The sequence below is a fragment of the Micromesistius poutassou genome, assembly GCF_964030765.1.
Source record: "Micromesistius poutassou genome assembly, chromosome: 13".
In the NCBI taxonomy this organism is placed as follows: domain Eukaryota; kingdom Metazoa; phylum Chordata; class Actinopteri; order Gadiformes; family Gadidae; genus Micromesistius; species Micromesistius poutassou.
Window position 1 is genome coordinate 2,742,651 of NC_140283.1, and position 24,865 is coordinate 2,767,515.

The following is a 24,865-nucleotide window of genomic DNA, read 5'->3' on the forward strand; positions in this document are numbered from 1 at the left end:
CGGTTACACATGAACAAACACTAAACGAACCCCACACAACTCAGGGGCGGGGCTAAAGAACTCCGACAACTTTAAATAAACCAATCCGGTGGCAGATAGACGCAGAACAAAAGATCATAGGGGTTTTAAAGTAGATTTAAAGGTAGGCGTGTCCCTTACCGATTCTAAACCAGACAGACAACACACGTCTAACGAATTCTGATCAAATGTTTTTATAAGAAATTGCACATTGGTTAATATTTATTAAGCACGAAATAGTTACACGAATTCACCAAATTACAATATTGTCGTCATGGTTCAACTCAAACGGTTCGTATTAAAACGATTTAACTTTATATTTAACACAATGCAATATGAACACACATTGCAATATGAATATTGTCTAACAAAAACGACCAGAATGCATATTTTGTTCATATGATCTTCAGTAACGTGAGTATCGCTCAGATTTCAAAGGGGCCAACAGGAAATTGTTGAATCCAATTGACAAATATGCCCTGCCTCTCTGGGAAACGTCACAGGCTTTCCTAAAAACAAATAGGTATAAAAAGGAACCATTAGCATACAATATACAAGCTGCAATACATTGATATGTTTCTTATTGTATTCACTTCCTATAACAAATATTTATGTCAATAAGCCAGTTCCACATTCTAGTGCAGGATAGTGATTCTTTAGGCTGTTTCTTACCTGGTACGAGGGGTATTTTCTGTCCTGATCCCTGCAGGAAAACTTGCAAAGCACACGCTGTGTCCTCTTCCGCACTTGTCGACTGTTCCCTCAGTATGACGCACACCTCATCTTTCCTCAGCATCCAGTCCATCTTGTTGCCCAGGTAACTCACACCACGGATAATGAGCTCAGACAGATCATTGGGAAGAAGAGGCTTGAAATAAAGGCGCTCTTGTTGGATTCTGAAATGGGAACAGTGGTTTAAAATCTCTATGCATAATCAAGTGTTTATTTCATTGTTTCAAATTGGCCTATGAAATGAGCTGACCTGAATCCAGTGTAACCAAACAGCACAGCCTGCAGGAAGCCGCCCATGCCCGTCAGGAAGTTAACTGCCCCAGAGCCATCGGAGGATTCACTCCATACCTGTTAGGTGAGACTAATATTACCCATTCATTTTCCAGTGTGTGTGCATACATGCATGCATACGTGAATGGCCACGTGAAGAAAAACTGTGACGAGAGCCATGTGTCTGAAGTGCATAAATTGTCTCACTCTCCTACCTGGAACGGACCTTGGATGTTATCAAAGCTCTTCTCCAGTAGCTTCTGGGCTTTCTCTGCTTCCCCAAGCTCCAGCCAGCCCACGGCAAATATCCCCTGACAACAGGAAATGGGCACAGTTTAATCCACTTCCTTGGCTGGGTTAGGTGGAGTTAAGTTGGATAGGCCAGTCGGAACAGGTGAGTTTTGATTAGTGATGGATTTCTTGATTCTTCATGATTCTTTTCCTTGATTCAGTTCACATCGGTCAGTTCGCCAAGAAGAATCGTTCAGAATCGTTTGTTTGTCCGTTCAGTCGCGTTTCCGGTACAATGTCTATAGTGATGAATGGAATGCACAGTTCTCAGCTCCTCGTTCTCAAACAATCGTGCAAACACAGTAGTTCAAGGCAAAAACATAGCTGCAACTTCATGATTATGTGTACTTTTAGACAACACAACAGTGGCTAATGTGTATATTCACCTTGAGCACAGCCATAATCACTCTGGGCTACAGCCTACAAGCCAAGAATGAGTGACTGAATGAGAAGTCAGCTGCGACCCTTACAACTTGCTAGGCAAGTGAAACGTGGAATCAGGTCGGTTCGTTCTTGTTAAAGAGTTGTTCCTTTGAACTGATTTGGTTGCAAACGACCCATCACTAGTTTTGACAGAGGTTTTACTCTATAGTACGGATGGATAGTGGGAGAGAGTTCCAGAGGCGAAGGGCAAAGTGGCTGAATGCTCTGAGCCCCATCGTGGACAAGTGTCCGTTACCATCCCTTTAAGCATCCGTTACCAATATTATTAAAAATAATTTGTTTGCCACATCCAGGAACATTTCAGGTGAAAGCACCTGCCAATGGCAATAGAGCACTTTGGTCTTTACATTTTATCAAGTGTTTTTGTGGTGATTAAAAAACAATAATATCGTTTTTTTATGGCGATTTAGCTAAATACAGTTTTGCGAAGAGATGTTTTCCTGAATCTGGGAGGGACAACTTTCGATGGTTTGATTACCCAGCCTGGTATCGTCCTTTAAGATGAAAAAAAGTACTTAGTTGTGTAGCATCTTATCCTAGCTAGCTTTGTTGTAATACAGGGAATGGGTCAACCTAGCGATTGTAGGTGTTTGGCACTTGGTTCTATGAACATCCTTACTCTACCGACAGCGATATATTGTTTCTCCTTCTTCTGACAAATGTAATTATTGTCGCTTTAGATAAAAGCATCTGCTAAATGCCCTAAATGTAGATGTAAGATGTAAGCTTCTAGCAGGTCTCACCCATGTCATCGCCGGGCCATCAGGGTCTGTCACGGCCTCGTATGCCTCCAGGTCATTCCTTCTGACCTCAGGGCTCATGGCCAGACCCAGTGGATAGCCCAGCATCACTGCATCGGCCTGCTTTACTGGATCACCTTGACAGAGGTTGAAAGTGACACACATCACGATACTAGTGCAGACCAGAGACTTGTTTATGCTTGCGGCATTACGACGAAACAATGAAAATTACCCTTGATGTATCCATCATACTCAGGGTGGTAATTGTGCTTCTGTTCAAAGGGTATTTTTATGTGGTCGGCCACTTCCTGCCACTCTTTAGGTGCAGGGTGTTGTAGCAGATTAGCCAACTCTACAGCGAACTGCAGACTGAAGATTAGAAAGATTTCACTATTTTGAATAAATCGATTTTCAGATATTTGTACAACAGTAATAAAAGCCAACGTTGATATCAGCACCTGGATTTTGCCACTGTATTTGTGTACACAGAGTCGTTGATATCGTAGTAATACTCATCAGGTGGCATAACACCTAAAGCCAACAAAAAGAGAAGTTGTTGATGAAAAAGAACAGTAATAGAATATGTACAAATGCAATACACACAACTTGACTCTTTTACCCAAGAGATGGTAGCTCTGGTCCTTTTCATCCCAGGTGACCCTTGAAACCCAGTAATCAGCCACGCCCCAGATCACCTCACTGCCCAGGCCCTCGGTGAACAGAGAAAGGTCCTGGAGCAAAACAATGCCATCAAATGGTGAATATCGTTGTACGCATAATGCCACAGTTTTTCTTTTCATTTATGACATTTATTTTGGAATTGTACATTGTACTCATTGGGAGCAACATCCTTTTTAACACAAAATGTTCCTGTTATCCTAGCTCACTTGGGTTGGCTGTGTTGGTCTCCAACACGGTGGGACAACCAAACAGGCTCAGACCTTAGAGGTTTAAAGTCCACCCATAGAGGTACTCATCAGTCTGTAAGAGTCTTAGTTACAGACCAGCTCTCGTGATGTACAAGCTTACCCGCGTGAGGTAGAGATAATGCTGGAAGGCGAGGCTGACATCGCCATTGATGTGGATCTCTTGTTGGCCGTAAATGTCCTCGGGGCACACCTCTCTCCCAGACACGGCGCTCTCCCAGGGGAACTTCAGTCCCTATTCAAAGGACACAGGAAAGAAACGCTAAATCAGGTCACCCGAAACACAAACAAACTGCGGGGACGGGCACAATGCCCTCGGTGATCGCACCTTGTAGCCTTGCTTTTGTGCGTTATCCTTTGCGCCATCGACGGTCCGCACCCTGTACTCCAGTACTGCCCTGGCCAGCCGGGGATAGAAGAGAGCGATCGCAGGATACATCCAAATGTCCTAGAAAGAGTCGCGGGGATACACACACACACACACACACACACACGTTTTAGTGATGATTGATGAGGAATGCAAACCATTGTGAAAGCAGACAGCGAGGCGACTTCAGAGGTGCTTTACCTGGTCCCAGAAAACATGACCCCAGTAGTCCTGGCCATCGCCCCCGTTAGACAGCCCCCCAGGACTGACCCCGCCAAACAGTCCTGAGACGTCGTGGAGTGGGGGGAAGGCACTCAGCAGGTAGAACAGGCAGCCGATCACAGCCTTGCTCATGGTCTCCGAGCCCACCAGCTCCACCGTGCTCTCCAGCCACAGCTCCTTCCAGGCCTGCTGGTGGGAGTCCCAGAGGTCCCCGCTGGCCATGAGACTCAGGCCCTCGTCGAAGCTGGCCTCGGCGCTCTGGGTGGTGTTGCCCAGCGCCAGCAGGAAGCCCCAGCGAGAGTGGCTCTGCTTGGGCTGCAGGATCAGGCTTGGCGGCATGACGGTCCAGATGAGGTCCAGGGTGGGCCTGGGGCCTCCAGGGACCTCGGCGGCAGTGGTCTGGCCTTGGATGTGCCTGAGGGATTAGTGAGTTCAAAGTGTAATTTAGACTTTTTTGGTGTCACACAACCTCAATCACACATTAACCATTGTTTAAATTGGACCCAGTTTGCCTCATTAGTAGGTTAGATTGTACGAATATTTAAAGTCATATGTTATCTTGTAAGCAAGCAATAGTTTCAAAATGTTTGATAGCAAATAACCTCTCCTTCCTTTGATCCTACCTATTCTTGACAATGATATAGTATCAGATTATCGCCTCACCTTCCCCCTCTGTAGTCGGCAGCAGACTGGAAATCGATGTCTTTGCTCTGCGGTGTGAAAGAACTGGACAGCTTCACAGTGACGGGCTCCATCGTCACGGCCTGGCGCTCTATGCTGACCTCCATGACCATCAGGTTGGAGAAGTAGCGATGTGCATAGAAGGACTGCGTGGTAGTAGCTATAGCTGTGCTAATGGTGTGGGTGAACACACCTGGAGAAGGAAGAACTATCAATTAAAAAATCATATAACCTAGCAATAGGAATCCGAATAAGAATCACAATGATGTTAGGGGATTGTTTGTATTACTTTAATTAATATATTATGAATTAATTATTATTATTATAGTTAGATGGAATGAGCAGATGAGTTCAAACAGGTTTAGATGTGACTGCAGCGTGAGGCTCACCCGTGCGTGTGTTCAGGCTGTAGCTTTGCTGCACGGGCTCTTCCATCTCCATGGTGACAGAGAGGGGACACGGGATGTCCGCCCGGTGGCAGTCTCCCCCCTCCCCGTTATAGACACTGCCCATGTGCATGATGCTGTGGTAGACCCTCCAGCCCAGCAGGCCGTTGGCCAAGGGAGGGAGGAAGCGAGGGTCGCGGGGCAGTGCGTTGGAGGTGAAGATGTAGGGGTCAGATCCACCGGCCATGGTGAAGTAATATAGACTTAGAAAGATGAGAGATGATGGAATAGTGAATTGGGTCGGCGAGGGCTCCAGAGGTGGTCCCGGAAGGGTTCATACAGGCTGGAATTACTAGACTCCCTCCCCCTCAATAGGGATGGATCTACAAAGGGATATTTCAATCCTATGCAGGCGGTATAAATAAGTGTGTAGGCCTACTTCCTTACTGAATATTATCCAAAACAAGAAACTTGATCTATATAGAAATGTCTCGAATGTGCTAGAAGTTTACAATGTAAATCTTGATTCAATGACAAAAACTACTTTATTTTTTATTTTTTAAGTTAACTAAACAGTTAGGCCTACATTTCAGGACTTCGTGTAGGCAAATATAAATCGTGATAAATTGACATAACTTGGAAAACGTATCCGCTCACCACAACGCCGAAAGTTGAAAAACGCAACGTTCAAGCAAATTCATTTTGAAATAATAATAATACTACGAGAACGGCTATGTTCAGTTGTTCGAGTTACATTTGAAAAACCTAGGAATATAAGATGTCTTGGTTAATGTCTCCGATAATAAGCTGATGATCAAATCTATCCCTTTGTTCGGTCTATGATCTGTCCTTAAAAAAACGTTTCTGCTGCAGGAGGCAGTCGGAATGTTTCGGTTCCCTGCGAGATCCGTCTGTAGAAAAGCTCTGACGGTAACCCCTATAGGAAAACCCGAATATACTCTTACTAAGTCTGCAAAGTCGTTTCTTAGTACACTTTAAATCAATCTACGTCTATTTAAAAAGTAAATCGGCTCATTTTTATAATGAAAACAACATAGTGGACCTACGCAGTTTATGAGTGGGAGGCGCGTCCAAAGTCTGCAGCTTCACGCTGCTACAAGAGCACAGGACTCTCGAGCTCTGGGAAAATATGGCTTGAATTTTATGCATTTTCTTTCTTTTTTTCCTTTTCTCTTTTTTTGTTAAGCAGTTTCATGCATGCATACGTCGATAGATGTATGAATACATACATTGTATCACTGCAAAGCAGTCCATGTCGGTGTAATAAGTAGGCCGACTCTCAAAACGTTATAACTCAACATACACGTGTGTGCTTCTTTCAAACACTACTCCTTTGTATACGTTTATTCGGATGAAAATAAGAAACAACGATCTGATTCCCAGAATTATATGTGGCCTGCAAAACTGACAATTTCCTCCAGGTGGCGCCGCGGAGTCATGGAAGGCCTTTTTGGCCCCATGCCGGCGGTAACAACCACAAACCCTGGGAAAAGCAACGCATTGCCCATATAAGGCTGCAATCCATCCGCTCCCCTCTTCCTCCCCAGCTCTCTTCCTCTCTGTCTTTCTCAGACCTAAGGGGTATTTACAGAGAAAGAGAGAGCGAGCCCTGGCCAACTTGGCCTACCTTATTAGGAGTTGAGCTTGTTGTCAGCTGTTCTATCCTTACGGGACAGTGGTGTCTATCTGTGTTCATCCAGAGGAGACAAAGACACAGATGGGCTAGCGCTGGGGTTTGGGTCCGCATGGCTGGGAACTCCAAAAGACAACACACTTCTGACGTTGTTTCCCAGCAGGGGGGCCTCCCCAAAAAGACGGCTAAACGCTAAATACACTCGTTGTTACTTGTTGTAGACGCAAATCCCAGCACAGTCATCCCAGTATATTCAAAATAACTTTAATTTGCCTCCTTGTTTAGCCCATTCGGTACTGGGATGACGCAGACAGAGGCTACAGCTGCTCCCACCTCCAGTTACACGGGACATCTGGCTAACATGCTGGAGAAAACACACAAGAGGAAGCTTCCAGGACCCCGATCCCCTCACAGGACAGGTAGTGGCCCAGGTGTCCCCTGCCAGGACCCAGACCAGTTGTATCGCCGTGCTTTGCATGGTAAATAGGAATTCTGAAGGCCCCTGACAGCGAAGGACAACGTTTCCTTCTATAAACACAATGACCAGGACATCTCTACAAACACTTTTTTTTCTTTATTAGGGTGCGGACATTCACATCATATTAGAAAAATAACACGTGAAGAAAATAGGGGAGTCTGACTGAAACTTCATTTCAAAAGGGCATCGGTCAAGAAGGCCGATGCTGTAGACATGCTCCTTTACATATCCCTCTGGAAAGGCGAGCAAATGACTGTGAAATAAAATAATACATATATATATGTATATATATATATATATATATTTTATATCAACTGGAATTAAAACAATGCATAGCATACAGGCTTTTGAAGAACAGCAACTTCAGCTTTGTGCACTCTGCACTCTGAGCCTTCGACTGAGGTTGGCATGAAACGTCTCCTCCCCCCCCCCACCCACCCACCCAAGACGGGCTGAGCGAAGGTGCTGCACTCATCAGGACCGGGGGTCGGGGGGGGGGGGGGGGGGGGGGGTGGTGGTGGAGGGGGTTGGGGGGGGTCGGGGGGGGGGGCAGCGGCCGCCTGGCGCCCTGAGTAAAGTGCTGTGGTCGACTGACCTGAGTTTGTGGTCACTTTAAAAAGAGAATGGAGTGTGTATGCATGTCGTCACACAAAACAAAAAACGTGTGTGTGTGCGTTGGGGAGTGGGGGGGGGGGGTGGGGAGGGGTGGAGCGCATGGGTGGAGAGGTAGGCGGGGTCAAACGGTTTGCCAGTGGAATGGAGTCACCCAGCGCGCGGGTCATAGACCTCCTAGTTCCCGGACATATTTGCTGAATTAGCTTTTTGATTCGATACTGTTCAGGAAATCTAGAGGGACACTTCATTAGACCTAAGAGCCATTTGAGCAGAGCGGAATAGAGACAGGGGGAGTGTGTGTGTGTGTTTTGGATGGGGGGGGGGGGGTCATCAACAGGTGGTGGGGGGACGTTTACAATTATCACGCTTTATTTTGTGTTCACAAAATAGATATACTCATATAATATAAATACTAAGTGGGAGCTATAAGGCCCCAGTTGCCAAGGGTGCTTGTGGAATACGCATAGAGGCTATAGCAGAACGCACGCTGGCTTAGGTGTCACACACCTAAACATAGTGTGTCTTTCTGTGTGTGTGTGTCTTTCTGTGTGTGTGTGTGTGTGTGTCTTTCTCTGTGTGTGTGTGTGTGTGTGTGTGTGTGTGTGTGTGTGTGTGTGTGTGTGTGTGTGTGTGTGTGTGTGTGTGTGTGTGTGTGTGTGTGTTTCACAAGCCGTAGTATTTGGCCATTGTCAAGTCTGGTGTTTCTTTAGAGGGAGCGAGCGGCCACGCCACAGGCCTTCATCATAACACCGATCTTGCTGTGAAAACGCTCATAAAAAAAAAAAAAAGGCACACACACTGAAAAGAAAAAACAACCAAAAACAACCAAAAACAAACTCCAACCCATCTCACTTCTTCTTGAGAGTTCTAGAGAGGCCTCGCATCCCGTGTGGAGCTATTGTCATCATCTACTGCTTCACCCATCCACACCGCCCCCCCCCCACCACCACACGCGCCTCTCGCTATTTGGCACTCAAGAGGAATGTGTCACAGGAGGGAATAAAAGGAGAGGAGGAGGGGGAGGGGAACGAGGAGGAGGAGGAGGAGGAGGAGGAGGGTGGTGGTGGGGGAGGTTCCCTGATGTCTCTCATGTCGTTTGCCCTTTCCTCTCGCTCTGGTCTCTCTTCTCTCCTATTTGGAGAGCTTGCTGATGACACGGATCAGCGCCCCGTTCTCATCCTTCAGGCGCTGGTTGTCGGCCTTCAGGTCCCCCAGAACCTGGGGGGGGGGGGGGGGCAGACAGGGAGAGCGGTTAGACCAGCCGGACCGCGCCCTGTGGAGGGTCTGCCGTCCACGAGCCGCGCCGCACGCTTCAATCACGGTAGCTTAGCATCCCTCCAGAGTCGGTACATTTGGAGCGGCGGGGTGCAAATGTAAATGACTGTTGAACAACGTTACAGCTCAAAGGAAACAAAGTACACAAGGCCGGTCATGAGATTCACCCGGGGAGAGGAGGTTCTTCTTCAGAAGGTTTTACTGCAGATAAGGAGGGATCATGCAGCTGGTACAGACCTCGCTCCACCATCGAGGCGTCACAAATAAATCACGTCTGGACTTAGTGGAAGTTCCACACCGTGGAGGCGGTGCCAGCATTGAGTGGAGAACACCTGATCTGAATTATCCAATCAATTCAAATGAAAAAAAAAATCGTTGCGCATTGGTCATCCCTCCAGCTGTACGATCTTTACATCGTACATTTGTATAATTATATTGGAAAGCATCACGTTCAGCCATACACAACGAGGAGGGTTGCTATGGCTACACAAACGAAGGCTGATAACATCTCAGCTGAGTTGTCACACTTGGAACCAGCATCCTGCGAACCGTTTCAGTGCAGCCTACGTTCAGATTGTTTTTGACGTCGTAATATAAAAATGGCTCCATGGCTCCATAGGGCCGTGTTATTTACAAAAGCACAGGCGTCTGACATGGCTTACTCTGCACACCGACTTAACATCCTCAACAGTCACTCGGAGCAGAACACACTAGGCCCGAAACAACACACACACACCAACACACACAAGCAGGACGGCCACGGGGGAAAAGGTCACACCGTGGAGGGGCTTAATCCCCCAAAAGCAATGTTGCAGTGGCATTTGAATTCGGGCGAACTATGGTGTTGTTTCCAAACAGGAGCCGACATCGTGACCGTCAGATGATGCTCCTGGGTCACACATGCCCACCAGCAGCAGCACAGTGTTCCTCTCTCTGTCTGGACGCCTGGGACCCACCAGCCCCCGCTGGCGGGTCCCGATGGTTCTGCTGAAACATGAGCAGGGTCCGGCGGGCTCGCTGCTTGTTTACTCAGTTTGAATGAACCTCGCCACGGCTCTGAGCGATCTGCACTCCAGCCTCCACCACCATCATCACAATCAATCAGCATTCCGCGAAACTAAGAAGAAACGAAAACCTTGGACGGGAAAATACGGAAAATGAAAATCAGTTACCCTACTATCCAACCAAAGGGTGGTTTCAGAAGTTAAGACAATATTGAGCTAAGCTACGAAAGACGCCAGGTCCGTAGAAAGAAGAAAAACACCTTTCAATTAGGCTGTTTATGAACAGGGGCCCACAGCACACACTGACCTGTGAGCCATGACAGCATTAACATTTAAGAGCCAGCCCCTGGTGACGAGTCAACGGAATAAAGATATAAAGTCTCCACATTCCCCTCCTGGGTTAATAAAATGAATGTTATCTGAGTGACCTTTGGTCCACATCCGCCTGGAGAGCAGAGCAGGGCCACAACACGGGACGCACACGCTAAAGAGAGGCTCGTCCTGCTGCAGTATGCAAAAGTGATCGACTGGAGGACTAGAAAGGCAATTTCTTTCTCTCTCTCTTCTCGCCCTCTCCAGCTACCTCTCTTTCTCTCACAGTGTCTCTCTTGCTCTCTCTCTCTCTCAGAAGCTCTCTCTCTCCCCATCTACCTCTCTCTCTCTATGTCTCTCTCTATGTCTCACACGCTCTCTCTCTACATCTCTCTCACCTTCAGCTCCTCCTCCAGCTCTGCCACACGGCGCTCCAACATCCTCCGCTCCTGAGAGGCGTGGGGGTTGGGGGGAGGTGGTGTAGTGGGGGGGAGGGGGGGGGTGATGGGGGTGAGGTGAGGGAGGGGGGGGGACAGGCAGCAGGTAAAAAATAAAAGGTGGAAAGGAGAGACCGGAACAATCAGTGGGGTGGGGGGGGGGGAAGAGGGATGGGGGAGAAGAGTCAAAGCGTGAGAGCACTAATATAAAAGCAAGGAGGTGCATCAAGAGTGGAGCAATGCTTCAAACACATGTACAACCCCCACACGCAAAGCTCATTCACACACCCACACACACACACACACACACACACACTACCTTTTTCTCCAGCTCCAGCAGGGTTGAACAATCACTGATTCTCTCTTGCCTCTGGTGGGAGGAGAGAAAAGCACATTGTTCAGATGGGATGGAGACGGAGGAGGAGAAGCCAGCGGGTCGCCCAGCGGGTCCACCAGTCTTACCTGCGTGGCCTTCTCCAGATCCACCCTGGTCTGGCTCACGATCCTCTGGGTGTCCTGCAGCTGGGACTGGAGCTGGCTGTTCTCCCTGGAGACCTCGTCAAACAACTGAACACGAACACACACACACACGGTGAATAACGAAAGACATGATGGGGGTGGGGGGGGGGGGGGGGAGATGAGGTGTGATAAGTTTCTGTTTTCTCGTTGCTCACCTTCTTATAGTCCTTGGGCTCAGACGCTGCCCCCTGGCTGCAGTCGTTACAGGATGAGTTGGACCTTTGTGGACCGGGGGGGGGGGGGGAGATGAGCAAAGCCTGTGAGCATCGTTCTCCCACCAGCCTTTGGTCTTGATACTCAGTAGTATTTGAGCGCGACGGCTCTTAATTCAGTTTGTTTGGAACATAAACAGCAGCTAACCAGCAATGCTAATCTCATTTCAGCCACGGTCTCTCCCTCGGACGTTGGCTAAATCAACGCTAATACGCACGCAGACTGAAGTGCATCGTACGTCACGCCCTGCCTCGGACATCAAAGACGCAGCGGAGATATAACTCATTTTGCTGCGTCGTGCGTGTCAAACAGGACCCCGTGTGTGTGTGTGTGTGTGTGTGTGTGTGTGTGTGTGTGTGTGTGTGTGTGTGTGTGTGTGTGTCCAGTGGAAAAGAGACATAGATTTCGTTGTTCAAAGACCATTTTTGGGAAACAGCTCTCCACTTGTTTCCTGAGAGGACTCATTAATTCCCAATTTTTTTTTTCAGGATTTTGCCAGAATAATAAATTGGACTCTGTTATAATTTCAACAAGGTAGACGGTAGGCTGCAGTCGTTCTTTTTGACACTTGGTAAAGCGGTAAAGCGACTCTAAACACACCTGTTGAGCTGCCGAATGAGTGCAGGTCTGAAGGACCCAGTGCACCCATTGACCAGTCATGCCATGTGCTTAAAAACACTGGTGCTCTTTTCAAATACATTTAAAATCTCAGATGTATTTACACTCTGCCAACCATGTTGATGACATACAAAATACATAGCATTTAGTAGTATAGTAACATGTTACAATTTTATATTTTACGTAATTGAGAATTCTGTTATTATTGGCTTGGTTTTTGCTTTTACAATCCCAGAAACGAGAGTGTAAAACTTTGCAAATGCTCACGTTAAAAAGGTAATTAGAGGTAATTAGAAAGAAGGTCAAAGGGCAGAGCCTTACCTGGGAACCACGGGGATCAAAGGTCGGCCTGTCTGTAAATAAACAGAAAAAGTTTCAGTTTCAGGTCCTCCCAGACTGTCAATTAACCACACACACACACACACACACACACACACACACACACACACACACACACACACACACACACACACACACACACACACACACACACACACACACACCTGTGGATCCAGCCCACTGCCTGAGTACTCCTCTTCCCCACTAGGCTCATTGTCGTCGCTCTGTAGGGACAGAAATACCACATGATGTCATTCTCTTTTCTCCCTGAATCCCTTCAGTCGGGGTCAGGTCTTGAGACCTTCCCCCGCTCCCAGCCGGCGTTCTGCTCCCACACCGCGGAGGAGGAGGAGGAGGAGGAGGAGGAGGAGGAGGAGGAGTGAGGGGAACAGAGGCCGCTGAGGGGCAGCGGTGAGCGCTCACCTCTCCGGCCCGCTGGGCTCTCCTCCTGGCTCGTGCTCGTCTCCGCTCGCGGCTCTCCCGGGCCCAGCGGTCCGTCTCGCTCTCCCCCGCGCTCGCCTTGACCTCTGGGGACACACAACCCGATCACACCGCTGGTACGCTCGCTGGTCAAGAGAATGGTGCTGGAAAGTAATGGCTCCAGAGAGAGAGAGAGAGAGAGAGACACAGACAGAGACACAGACAGAGAGAGAGAGAGAGAGAGAGACAGAGAGAGAGAGAGAGAGACAGACACAGACAGAGAGAGAGAGACACAGAGAGAGAGACACACACAGAGAGACAGACACAGACACACAGAGAGAGAGAGAGACAGACACAGACAGAGAGAGAGAGAGAGACACAGAGAGAGAGAGAGAGAGAGAAACTCTACCTTTCCTGTCAGATAGCGGAGGTCGCGGAGTGGTCCCGGCGGGCTGCGTCAGGCCCAGGAGGTCCGACTTCTGCAGACTGGCGTTGCGAGACCTCCAGCTTACTTCCTGCTGGAACACGAGGCCAGCGTTTAGCTCTGTTAGCATTAAATGCTACATGCTGCATTCTGTTAAAAACATTCATTTCCTTAGTTTATTTCCTTAGTTATTTCCGCAGTTCTCACCCCTTCTTCTCCAGCCTTTTTCAGTTTTGCCTCCTTCTCTTTCTCCTTCTCCTTCTCCCTCTCCCTCTCCTTCTCTCTCTCCTTCTCTCTCTCCTTCTCTCTCTCCTTCTCCTCCTCTTCCTTTTTCTTTTCCCTCTCTTTGTTGTCCGTTTTTATCGTTTTCTCAGCCTCCTGCAAGTCTGTCAGTGTGACCCCCTGGACAGGAAAACAAAGACAACACTTTTAAGAAACCGACATCCACACCCCCTCACACACACACAGGCACACATGCACGCACACACACAGGCACGCACACACACACATACACAGTAACGATTCAATATCATTGCGATACAGCAAGTATTGTGATTCGATTCTGCGATATATTGCAATTCATGTTTCCATATTATTCAAAGGCATTACAAAAAATGAGGAAAATAAGACTGATCAACTCTCTTCAAATGTCACATTTAATTCTGTGAACAACATTATCTTCTACACATTAACTGAAGTGCAAAAACTTTGTCCTTGAACATTCAGGACATAGTGAGAGACCTCTCACGTGAATGCTGAGCTCCCAGCACATAACTTAAAATGATTTAATTACCATAGAGTAACATAAAGCAAACATAATAGGGTAAGATAAACCTGAGAATAATCATATAAATAAGAGTAACAGAGCTTCAAGCTAATTTGGAAAAACAAACAAAAATGTGTACTGCTAGAGTCCTGTTGGCTGCAAGGTCATCAACCAAAATGTTCAATTAATTTGGGAACATTGGCATTTTTGTTCAGAAAAAGGAGTTGGTCAACATTTAAAAAAAATTAACATTCCAATACTTTGCGCTACTGTACCGATATAATTGCGTGTGCAAAATATGGCGACACTGAACAGAAGGGATGTCCTCCCCCCCACTAGTGGGTACCTGGGTGGAGCGCCGGGACTGCCGGGCGTGGCGGGAGCGGGCCTTCCTCTGGGCCTCGGCCTCCTCGTCCCGCACCGGCGTCAGGTAGGACCTGGGGAGGGGGGGGGGGAGGGGGCGGCACGTTTACATTCAGGGGATTTTTTCGGACGCTTTTATCCAAAGCGACAGACACCCATTCATTCACACACTCACACACACACACACACACCGACGGCGGAGTCGACCACGCTGGGCGACGGCCGAGCTGGTCAGGAGCAGTCAGGGTGAGGGCGTCTCGCTCAGGGACACCACGACATTCTGTGGAGCCGGGGATCGAACTAGCAACCTTACGGTTACCGGCCAACCTGCTCCAGCTCCTGAGCTGCTGCTGGCCCACGTTAGCTCTGCTCTAACCCTTTGTTTAGGGCCGCTGTAAACAACAGTGAAACCCGGGGCTCGCCAGAGGCTCTGCGACCCGAACTCACTTGCGCCGTTGCTTGCCCTCCGTGTCGCCCACGTTGGTCGTGCCGGAGGTGCTGGTGGAGGAGGTGGAGGAGGTGGAGGAGGCGGGCGTGGCTACGGGCTCCTGCTCCTTCTTTTCAGTCGCTTCCTGAGAGTTTCTGCAGGAGGAGGGAGAAGTGAGAGATTTTAAGCAAAGACGAAGAGAGAAGAATGGAGAAGAACGGAGGATGTGTTGCGTGCCGCGTGCTGATGTTTGCGGCGTATCCCGTGTGGAAGCCCGGGCCTACCTCTGGTGATTGAGGCGCCCCAGTCCCACAGAGGCAGATCCTAGTGACGCTGAGGTCGCGGTGAAGTCATCCAGTCTCCTTCCGTAAGATGAACTGAAAGTGAAACCCGAAATCCACCCCGAAAAGTACCCACACACACACACACACACGCACACACACGGCCACCACTGAGATTAAAAACAATGGGGGGAGAGCGACATCACAAATACATGGCAACGATTTCAAAACACATTGTCTTTGTGGCAAACCCAATAAGCTCTGTGAGAACGCACACACACACACATTAGGCGCAGTAAACACATCACATGGCACAAATGCATGGGTGGGGGGGGGGGGAGGGGGGTGGGGGATGTAGGGGCACATGACTAACCTGCGTGGCAAGGCGGGGTTGGAGCTAGTGAGGTCACTTCCTGTGAGGTCACTTCCTAATTGACTATGATGGCGCCGGGAGTACGAGGAGCTACGGCTGAGCCAGCTGAAGAGATACGGTGACAGGGTGATGGGGGAGGGGGGGGGGGGGTGACACAATGCTGTGACACAAACGTATGCAGTGGCAAAAACCAACAAACAAGAACAAACATGCTGACTGCACTGGCGTGTCCGCACACAAGCGCGCACACACAAACACACAACAACAACAAAAAAAAAACACACACCTGCTGGAGTTGTCAGTGTTGCCATCGGGAATACTGAAGAGGCGGCGGGACGGAGTGGGCGTGACCCGCGCCAACCTGGGCTCCTGTGAGTGACACGCCGGGGGACCACTCCCGTCAGTTCGTTTTGAGATTGTTTAAGAGGACAGATGTTTGTCTCCACATTGTCATCCTGCTAAAGTCTGATTAGATTTTAAAACGTAAGCGGCGTGTTTCAGCCCTATGCATGATTTCCCCTCCTCCTCCCCTGACTCTCCTCCCGACACATTCCCTGAGCCTGTCCCCGCGACGAGATGGAGAAGGAGCAGCGGTCGGGACCGCGTCGTTCACAAGACCTTCCAGATGACATCTCAACGCATGTCCCCCTCCCGGGGCCGAGGCCTTACCTTGGGGTCGGCCTCCGAGCTGAGGCGGGGGCTGGAGGCAGAGCGGGTCATGCCCAGGCCAGAGTCCAGGGGCCTGGGAGGGTCCTGACTGGGGTCAGACCCCCCGGCGGAGCCCAGAGTCACCGAGCTGCCCGCCTTCCGCAGGGACGTCCTCCAGGACCCGGGGGCCTCGGTGGACTGGGACTTGCTTGGTTCCTGCTGGACACAGCAGCTCAGACGTAAAAGGCCCGCGTCGCGTTGGCCCCTGGAGGCGTCCACCTCAGTGTGTGAAACGTGTCGTTACCTTTTTGGCTGGGATTCCTGTGGTGGACGTGGAGGTGGCGAGAAGGCCTCCGGAGTTGTGCTTGTTGTTCAAGTTGTTGATGATTTCTCGATTTTTGGCTTTCTCTACAGCAGCGCAGACAACACCACAAAAAAATAAAATCAACTCATATTTGAAAATATGGCCCTCTTAGACCATGTAGAGAAATCCCAATGTTACTTTGTAACAGTAATTACTATGCAACATGAAGACAGTGCTTTCTGTTGGACGTTTTGTATATTTAAATATATATATATAGATTTCTCATTTTATTTGTATATTAACATTTTTTTTGTTGTTTGTTTGTATTTGTCTACACAATGTTTACATTCCTCTAGTCTTCGTTTGTCCGTTTATGGGAAAAAAAAAACGGGTTGAAACTATTTCAGTGACTACTTTTTGTATGAACCGTATTATGTAAAACACCAATAAAAAGAGATTAGAAAAAATCAACAACTAAAAATCAGTCTCTGAGTCTCTGCACCGAATGGTGCAGAGACTCAGAGACTCAAGCGCAGGGTTGATTCTTTAATGTTTTGTTTTCTGCAGAGACTCGCCCGCCTCGCCCGCCTCACCCGACTCGGCGTCGCTCTCCGACTCGCTCTCCTCCTCGGAGCTGGAGCTGCTGGAGGCCTTGGCCTGGCTGGGGGCGGGCGGGGCCGGGGCGGCGGCCGGCTGCTCCTCCTCCTCCTCCTCGGCGGGGGTGCTGCGCAGCGCGGGCGGCGGGTGCTTCTCGCGCTCGTGGAGGCAGATCTTCTCCTTGCTGCTCATACGAGAGATTGAGGTCCTGTGGCGGGGGGGCGGGGCCAAGACGGAGCACGCCAAACACACAAAAAAAAAACAGTGACATGCAAGAGCCGATAAGTGAAGGCAGTCATTCCATGTGCAGCCAATTAGAGCGAGCGACGGAGCGTGAGCCGGCACGCGGGTGGACCGCTGGGTCGGTAATGGTGTAGCGACTCGCTATGCCCCGCAGTGTGGGCGCTGGGGCGGTTTACCTCCACCTGCGTGAACATCAGTGTGCCCAGGGACCCATCCGCCGCGTAGCTTGAACAAAGGTTTGACCCTCTTTGATGAAGGACTAGTGATTGCATCTCAAGATTACCAAACCGCTTGTGTTGTATTTGCCTAGTGGTATCTGACGGTAGTTTTGAGTGGTGCAGGAAAAAACGCTGGCACTGCTGCCGTCATACTCGCATGCAAACTGCTTGTAAGACCTGTGTGTACAATTCAGCACTGCCGCAGACCGACTGGCGCATGCCTTAAGAAACACACAGTCTCACACACACACACACACACACACACACACACACACACACACACACACACATTGACATAAACACACAAGCACACATGCACACACACACACAAAAGAAACTACAGAGCCCACACTGGCACTGACCTGCGCAGTCGCACTGGGGCCACGGCGATCTGGGAGTTGGTATCAATAACAGGATTCTGTTTCTCTCTCTCCGAACGCAGCTGAAGGGGATCAGAACACCGGAGGGTAAACACAGCGAGTCACATCACAGGAGCCTCCATCGCTCTGCTCCATCTGGAGTCCTGGAGCCAGAGGGAGGGCAGACTTACTGCGTTCTGCTTCTTCTGCAGCTCCTCCAGCGTGCCCACCAGGTTCTCGTCAGACACGTCCAAGGGGGTCTGGCCCTGCAACAGGGTCACCACTGCGTTGGTACGGCGTTGGACACACGGTAGGCACACATGGTACATTTAACCAGCACTAATCTCAGCAGCCCTACTAGGCAAGAGCAGAGCCTCTGGAGGGAGACGGCACAGAGCCCGACCCCGGAGATCAAGACCAAGAAAGAGAGATTTAGTTGCAGAGACGATGGAGCTTTCGGAAGGGGACTTTAATGTGTTTCTGCAGCGGCCCGTCTGCACAGCGTTGGTTTGAATCCGTCACAGGTTTGAATCTTTCCAAGAACTTGGTTGTCTGGAGAGGATGTTTTGGCAGTACCGGGAAAGGATTACCAACGCTGCTGGCCGAGTTTGTTTTCGCCATGAGTAAATTACACGCTTACAGCTTATCTGCTATTAAACTTTAGACCAATATTCTGGAGTCTGATAGCGGATTGACTCAAATGTCAAACGCGTGAGACTAAACAATCACTCATGGCCCCCTGAGTGCTCACCACGTTGTTGACCGCTGCCATGTCACACATGTGGTCAGCCAGCAGGGAGCAGACCTCCTCCTGGCCCCAGTGGGCGGCCGCATGCAGGGCTGTCCAGCCGTCCACGTCCCTGCTGTCCACATCCAGCTCACACTGCAACAGCACCCTGCCCGCGGACACACACACACACACACACACACACACACACACACACACACACAGTGAGAGACAGGGCTAACACAACAACAACAACAACAGTTGTTTGAGCAAAGACACCACACAACCCCGTGGTGGTGTTGAGGCCCCGGGGCCCTTACTTGAGGACCTCTATGTAGCCCTTGGCGGCGGCCACGTGGAGGGCCGTGGCCTTGGTGTTGTGGTGGGGCACCAGGCTCCCACTGCCCGTCATCACCGCCGTGGCGTCCTGCAGCATCACCCGCTGCTCCTGCTTACGGGCCTGGTCCACGTCCACGCCTCCACACAACACACACACACACACACACACACACACACACACACACACACACACACACACACACACACACACACACACACACACACACACACACACACACACACACACACACACACACACACTTGAAGCCACAGACAGCATTTAACCAGCCGTTACAACGTGACATCCACTGCCATAGATCTTGTAAGTATATGCCCATTTATGGCTCTGGTACCACTGGCCACGTACTGCTAGCTAACAAGCTCGTGGGACATAAAACATGTCATGTCATTAGCTTGCAGTTGCAAAGTTCAGCTTTGAAACGCTTACAGAGACAAAAAAAAAAAAAAAAGCACGGTGCTTCATTAGATTGCTTGTAGCCAAATGCACAGGGTTGTTGACCTATGTGAAAAGCCCATTCATTTCTCGCATAAAGAATTCCCCGTGCAAGGCCGGGCTAAGCCGAGACATCATCATTTACAAGGTGTGTATGAAGCAGTACAGATGAAGCCATGTTACGTGGGAGCCCTGACCTTAAATAGACACCATTTAGGGATTATTATTTTGAGTTCATTTCTGTGATCTTTTTCCTGTGAGAGGCTTAGAGCTTCGGTCTAATGTTGGGCAAAGAAAGTGGTGGAGCTCATTTGTCACAGAGCTGTTTTATTTGCCAAATTACCAGTGGGAATTGTAAATGAGAGAGAAGGTGTTTTTAGAGCTACAATACCAATGGCTACTCAACTATAAAAACAAACAAAATATTTAATTGTCTAGCCAACAATTAAATATTCACACATTTAATTTCACCAAAATACGCATTGCAGTATGCAAAAATCCATGTATTCATATTATATAATAATAACAATAACATATCATAATAATAAATAAACAACAGCATAACCCTCTGTAAAAAATGTAATCTAATTTGATGAGTGCTCCATCCCGCGCCTGGCCTGAGACGCAGTATGAAGGCCTATCCTGCATCGTGGCTCCTTTACTCTGCTGCCATAGCTAAGCTTGGCCAACCACAGCCACCAAACAAAGCCGTCCCAAACAACCGCTGCTATTCTGTTTTATATAAGGCCGGCCTGATGCCGTTCATGTACCAGTGTCATTTTCCAAAATGAACCACCAATTAAAAAGGAAATATTGTAGAAGTTGTGCTTTGTGCTACAAAACACTGCACAACTCTTTTATCAAAGGATGTTCAGTCCAAAAGTATTGTGGCTTAATGAGTTGAAGATGCGCTTGTCAAATGCATGTTGTTTTAATTACTGGATAAAGAACTTTTTGATTGCTTTCGGAGGTCACAGCGTTTGTTTGGAATAGCTAGCCTAGACTTACTTTGTAGAACTCGATATGTACAGTCATAACCTGTCGTTTCTGTTTAGAAGTCTGTTTGGCGGGGGGACGGAGTATCAGACCGGTGTTTCTTCAATTGATGATTTCCTGTACGATACAGTTCAGGCAGATGTGCAACAACAGCACTTCCTTTACTGCATACTAGTTCCCTGTTAGCGCTCTACTCAATCGTACAACCGCTGACAGAAACATCTGCATGACCTGCGGTGGAAAACGCTGTGCAGGATGCATTGCTGTTTTTCTACCTTGTTTCTTGATTTCTCCCTTGAGCAGCCTCTCCATGGCGTCCTCTGTGGCCACGTCCAGGGGCAGCTCTCCTTCACTGTTCACCGCCCCCACCTGCGCACCCTGCTCTATAAGGTACCTGCGGCGGGAACCAATCACAAAGAGCGCGTTGAAGCACTTGACTGTTCAAACTGTTTGATCACATTTATTTTCCACATGCATCATCGGACACATGCTACTGACGTCACGCTGCAGCTTTAGAGAATGCACGAAAAAAACCACGGAAGGCCCAAGGGTAGGGTCTATTAATACAGGGTCTATAAATACACACACACACACACACACACACACACACACACACACACACACACACACACACACACACACACACACACACACACACACACACGTGTTAATGTGTCGACACGCGACACTCACTTAGTGATTTGGATGAAGCCGCACGAGGCGGCAGCATGAAGGGGGGTCCAGCCCTCGTTGTCCCCTCGGTTGATGTCACTCCCGCTCTCCACCAGGAACTGCACCATCTCCGAGTTCTCGTCGATGCAGGCCTGCGAGGAACACCAGCAGTACAGCATCACAACACCGAGCGCCGGGTGGGAAGGCCCGTTCAGAGCAAACTGGGTTTTGGATGGATTTTTTTTTAAAAGGCTGCAGGGGATTTGACCACATGGCGCATTCCTTCAATTTACTGTTATTTACTCTTTTTGGGGTTGTCTACCGGTATGTATGAGAGCGCATGGTTGGCTTCATGGGGTATTCCTGATGACTACACACTGCAGACAGTCGTTAAAACTGAATGAACTTCATGGGAGGTGCTTGAGCAGAACGACGACTGTGTCTCTGTGTGCTTATTTTTACGGTTCTATATTAGGAGTCGTTTTTTTCTTCCAGGCCTCCCCATGGTTTGCGTTTAACACTATTTTTAATTGCAGGATTGGAGAACTTGTGTGTCTAAACCACATTTCCCACGGCTAGCTGAGGCTAGGCAGCATGACAAAGCGTCCCAAGATATTACCCATGATGCCCTCTGGTTGTTTGTCATCATGTGATGCCTTTATTGGAGCATGAGCCAATGCAATGTTTGACTTGATGGACTGTACCTTTAAGAAGAGACCCCTTGAATAAGCTGTACTAGGAGACAGAAACACAGACCACTTGTAGCAACGCCACTAAAACACAGTAAAGTTCCTCTATAACATCCAAATCTAAATGTATGTAGGCTAAGCTAACTACTAGCCAAAAGGCAGTTGATCCTCCAACAACCAAAGACGGTGGTCGTATGTAAAGCTGTGATGTGGAGTAGAGGTGTTGGACTAGTATTCTGTAGAACGCGAGAGCAGTGTCCATTAGCCCTGCCCTAAGCCCCTTAAGAAGCTTTCCTTTGGGTCTAAATCTAAAACTAATCACAAAGCCATTTAGGCCCTTGTCCGTCTTCATAACGTTAGATAATTAGCCAACAGTCTGAGGCGCGAATGAAAGACCTAAACCAATAGGAATCGGCTCAGGGCCAGAGCCTTGAAGAGAAAGAAAAACTCTCAACCAGTGTGTGCCTGAATTCTCTGGGGAGTGAACAGCGAGCACTTCTTATTACACACTGGCCATTATGAGGGTGCCTGACTGCTCCTCTAGCAGTCCTTCATGGGGCCATCAAGTGAGTCATTGTGGAAATGGCCATTGACAACAGTGGCTTGTGCAGCACCAGGAATGTTTTCCATTTCTTCATCTGAAATCCCTAATGTCCCTTCCATGGGGATTTGGCAGGGAGAAAGAGAGACGGAGAAAAAGAAAGAAGAGAAAAAAACTGAACGAGGGGAAGGAGGAGAAGGAGAGAGCGAGAGAGAGACAGAGGGAGAGCAAGAGAGTAAGGCAGAGCAAGATAGAGAGAGCGATGCAGAGCATAAAAGAGAGAGAGAGAGAGAGAGAGAGAGAGAGAGAGAGAGAGAGAGAGAGAGAGAGAGAGAGAGAGAGAGAGAGAGAGAGAGAGAGAGAGAGAGAGAGAGAGAGAGAGAGAGAGAGAGAGAGAGAGCAAGGAGAAGATAGAGAAGCTCTGGATAGAAGAGATGGAAAGTTTATAGAGTGTGGGCCTATATTTAATTTTGGTTGCCAGGCAACGCGTGAGCAACAGGGGAGAAAGGGATGGAGAACAGGAGTGGGACCACACTGGGTGACAGGGTACACTACAGCTGGGCGAACAGAGAAATGCCTACAAAATAACTTCTTGTAAGGGCCGTCGGTGACGCATCAGAACATTAATCAAATTCATGGGACGACCTGAAGCTAAAGTTCTGAAGTGCTGAAGGAAACCTTACTGGGCAACACAAACTTATCGAAATAATATGAATAGATTGTGGTTGCAGAGGTACAGGGAAACAACATACAGAGCAACAGCTGAATTTTCACTTTTTTACGCTAAGGGCAGTTAGTGTGACGAGGTTTCACTTGGGTTGCGATGGTGCCACTACTGCATCGGGCTGCTGATTTGAATGTGCAGCTCCATCTGGCAGCACGTCTATTGTATGCGAGGAGATAGCAATGTGTTTATGGCAGGCAGTACCCTAAAAGCAAAGGAAATACTGCATCACAACCGGCGTGTATGACAGTGATGCTGTCCAGACTACGGTGCTCTGCTATGTTATGACTGAAGCTGAGAGGGGTGGGAGGAACCACCGTAGGCTGCACTGTAACATGGTGGAGAGAAACATAGCCAAGTTGGGATGTGCCTCTGTGCTTGGCTCCCTTGAAGGGACCCTCCTCGCAGTGCATTACAACATTGAAATACTTATTTGATGCTATTACGAATACTTGGAAGAACAGAATAGCAATTGTTTCCCAATCCAAAGTAGTGGCGTTGTTATTATTATTATCAATTAAGTCTTAAACAAACATCTTACTTTTTTTCTTTTTCATTGACTGTTGAAAAAAAAATAGGAGACCAATTTATTGAACAGAAGAATAACTGAGTGAGTTAATGTTGTCTATGAATAACTGTCTTTAACGTTATCTTTGAAAGCCCACTGAACACTGCCCATCACACGCACAGGACTGTTTATCACTGTTTTAAACGGATTGAGCCGGAGGACTTATATGGTCACAACTTAACGTGCTTAGAGCTGGCACTTTTACAGCATATTCACGGCAATATTCCGCGTCCATTTCGAGCTCCCCATCCGATGAAGACCCACAGACACTGGGACGCAGCATCAGAGGCCAGACTAGACTAGACCCAGTGCGTGAAGTGATACTGTGGGTCACATCCGTGGTAGAAAACCCCTCCACAACCATAAGCACACATTTTAAACAACAGAGCGGCAGAAAGCAGGTTTTTTCCGCACCCATGGCATTCCCGAAGTTGGAGCAGTTGGAGCAGTCTGAATAACCTCGGGGCTACGGGGGCTACCTTGGTGCAGTGAAGATGTGGTTCTGGGACTCGGAGAAGCTCGACCACTTGTAGACATGTAGATCAAAGTGACAGAATAAACCTCCTACCTGATGGAGCGCTGTCAGCCCGTCGATGTTGGCGTGGTTGATGTCGGCTCCCTGCCTCAGCAGAGCCGCCACCTCCTCCTGGTCTCCGGCGGAGCAGGCGGCCATAAACACGGCGCCCTGGGCGAACCGCACTCGGGCCCTCCGCGCCCCCGGTCCTCCTGTCGAATTCTCCCGGGTATCCGGTCCCGTACGGTCGGTCTCTGAACCCGACCATCGCTGCAACTGATCTTGCCGTCGCTGCTTAGCAGCGTCGGACCGGGAACGGTCAGTAGCCGCCATCTTCCCTGATCGGTCCCCGGACAGATTCAGTTCATGGTACGGGAGGAACCGAGTGGGTCGTTCGGTGCGGAGTGTTCCTCGGGACGCGCCCCCTGGCGAACAAACACAAACTTCCACATACTTCACTGGGCTGTGTGGCAGCCCTAGACGAGCGGGGATTGGTCGCCTGCCCGGGTGACGTAACCAAGTGTGTGTGTGTGTGTGTGTGTGTGTGTGTGTGTGTGTGTGTGTGTGTGCGTGTGTGCGTGTGCGTGTGCGTGTGCGTGTGTGTGTGCGCGCGCGCGCCCGGGTAACTCCAGTCCTATAATTTGACAGGAGCCTACTACACCATTGTATGTACTGCT

General features: G+C 49.0%; 2 protein-coding genes across 10 annotated transcripts; both read right to left on the reverse strand.

The window, feature by feature from the left end:
• Positions 1–215: 215 nt before the first annotated feature.
• On the reverse strand, positions 216–6,212 carry pgghg (protein-glucosylgalactosylhydroxylysine glucosidase). 3 transcript variants are annotated; one of them, XM_084476966.1, is made up of 14 exons: positions 6,145–6,212; positions 5,081–5,340; positions 4,674–4,884; positions 3,990–4,425; positions 3,750–3,869; positions 3,525–3,656; positions 3,115–3,226; positions 2,954–3,026; positions 2,728–2,864; positions 2,499–2,632; positions 1,236–1,331; positions 1,001–1,098; positions 691–914; positions 216–527 (listed from the first exon to the last, which is right to left on the reverse strand). In XM_084476966.1, the coding sequence occupies exons 2-14, from the start codon at positions 5,322–5,324 to the stop codon at positions 451–453; spliced, it is 2,094 nt and encodes a 697-aa protein (XP_084333092.1). In that variant the 5' UTR covers positions 5,325–5,340; positions 6,145–6,212; the 3' UTR covers positions 216–450. The 3 variants fall into 3 exon arrangements, with proteins under 3 accessions (XP_084333092.1, XP_084333091.1, XP_084333093.1); XM_084476965.1 differs by lacking the exon at positions 6,145–6,212 and adding an exon at positions 5,735–6,134; XM_084476967.1 differs by lacking the exons at positions 216–527; positions 691–914; positions 1,001–1,098; positions 1,236–1,331; positions 6,145–6,212 and adding exons at positions 1,355–1,550; positions 5,735–6,134.
• A 1,963-nt stretch (positions 6,213–8,175) lies between these two features.
• Positions 8,176–24,603, reverse strand: LOC311357361 (protein phosphatase 1 regulatory subunit 12A). Of its 7 annotated transcripts, none has more exons than XM_084477281.1 (25): positions 24,243–24,603; positions 21,174–21,304; positions 20,756–20,874; positions 19,012–19,168; positions 18,716–18,860; positions 18,156–18,230; positions 17,968–18,047; positions 17,141–17,328; positions 16,548–16,651; positions 16,265–16,462; positions 15,882–15,964; positions 15,596–15,700; positions 15,226–15,318; positions 14,962–15,096; positions 14,498–14,588; positions 13,593–13,787; positions 13,371–13,479; positions 12,965–13,068; positions 12,706–12,765; positions 12,524–12,555; positions 11,527–11,590; positions 11,315–11,419; positions 11,172–11,222; positions 10,814–10,864; positions 8,176–9,042 (listed from the first exon to the last, which is right to left on the reverse strand). In XM_084477281.1, exons 1-25 carry the CDS (start codon positions 24,519–24,521, stop codon positions 8,956–8,958), a joined length of 2,841 nt encoding a protein of 946 aa, XP_084333407.1. In that variant the 5' UTR covers positions 24,522–24,603; the 3' UTR covers positions 8,176–8,955. The 7 variants fall into 7 exon arrangements, with proteins under 7 accessions (XP_084333407.1, XP_084333410.1, XP_084333406.1 ...); XM_084477284.1 differs by having other exon boundaries at positions 13,371–13,476; positions 16,265–16,459; positions 17,141–17,352; XM_084477280.1 differs by having other exon boundaries at positions 16,265–16,459; positions 17,141–17,352.
• Between the last annotated feature and the right edge of the window lie 262 nt (positions 24,604–24,865).

Coding starts and splice junctions, on each gene's coding strand:
- pgghg (XM_084476965.1), bottom strand. CDS start 5,778: ATGAATTTGCTTGAACGTTGCGTTTTTCAACTTTCGGCGTTGTG. Junction 4,885..5,080: donor CAGCCTGAACACACGCACGG/GTGAGCCTCACG, acceptor TTCCTTCTCCAG/GTGTGTTCACCCACACCATT. Junction 3,227..3,524: donor ATTATCTCTACCTCACGCGG/GTAAGCTTGTAC, acceptor GTTTTGCTCCAG/GACCTTTCTCTGTTCACCGA.
- LOC311357361 (XM_084477278.1), bottom strand. CDS start 24,521: ATGGCGGCTACTGACCGTTCCCGGTCCGACGCTGCTAAGCAGCGACGG. Junction 15,319..15,595: donor AACCCCGCCTTGCCACGCAG/GTTAGTCATGTG, acceptor TTTCACTTTCAG/TTCATCTTACGGAAGGAGAC. Junction 11,420..11,526: donor AGCCCAAGGACTATAAGAAG/GTGAGCAACGAG, acceptor GTTCGTGTTCAG/TTGTTTGACGAGGTCTCCAG.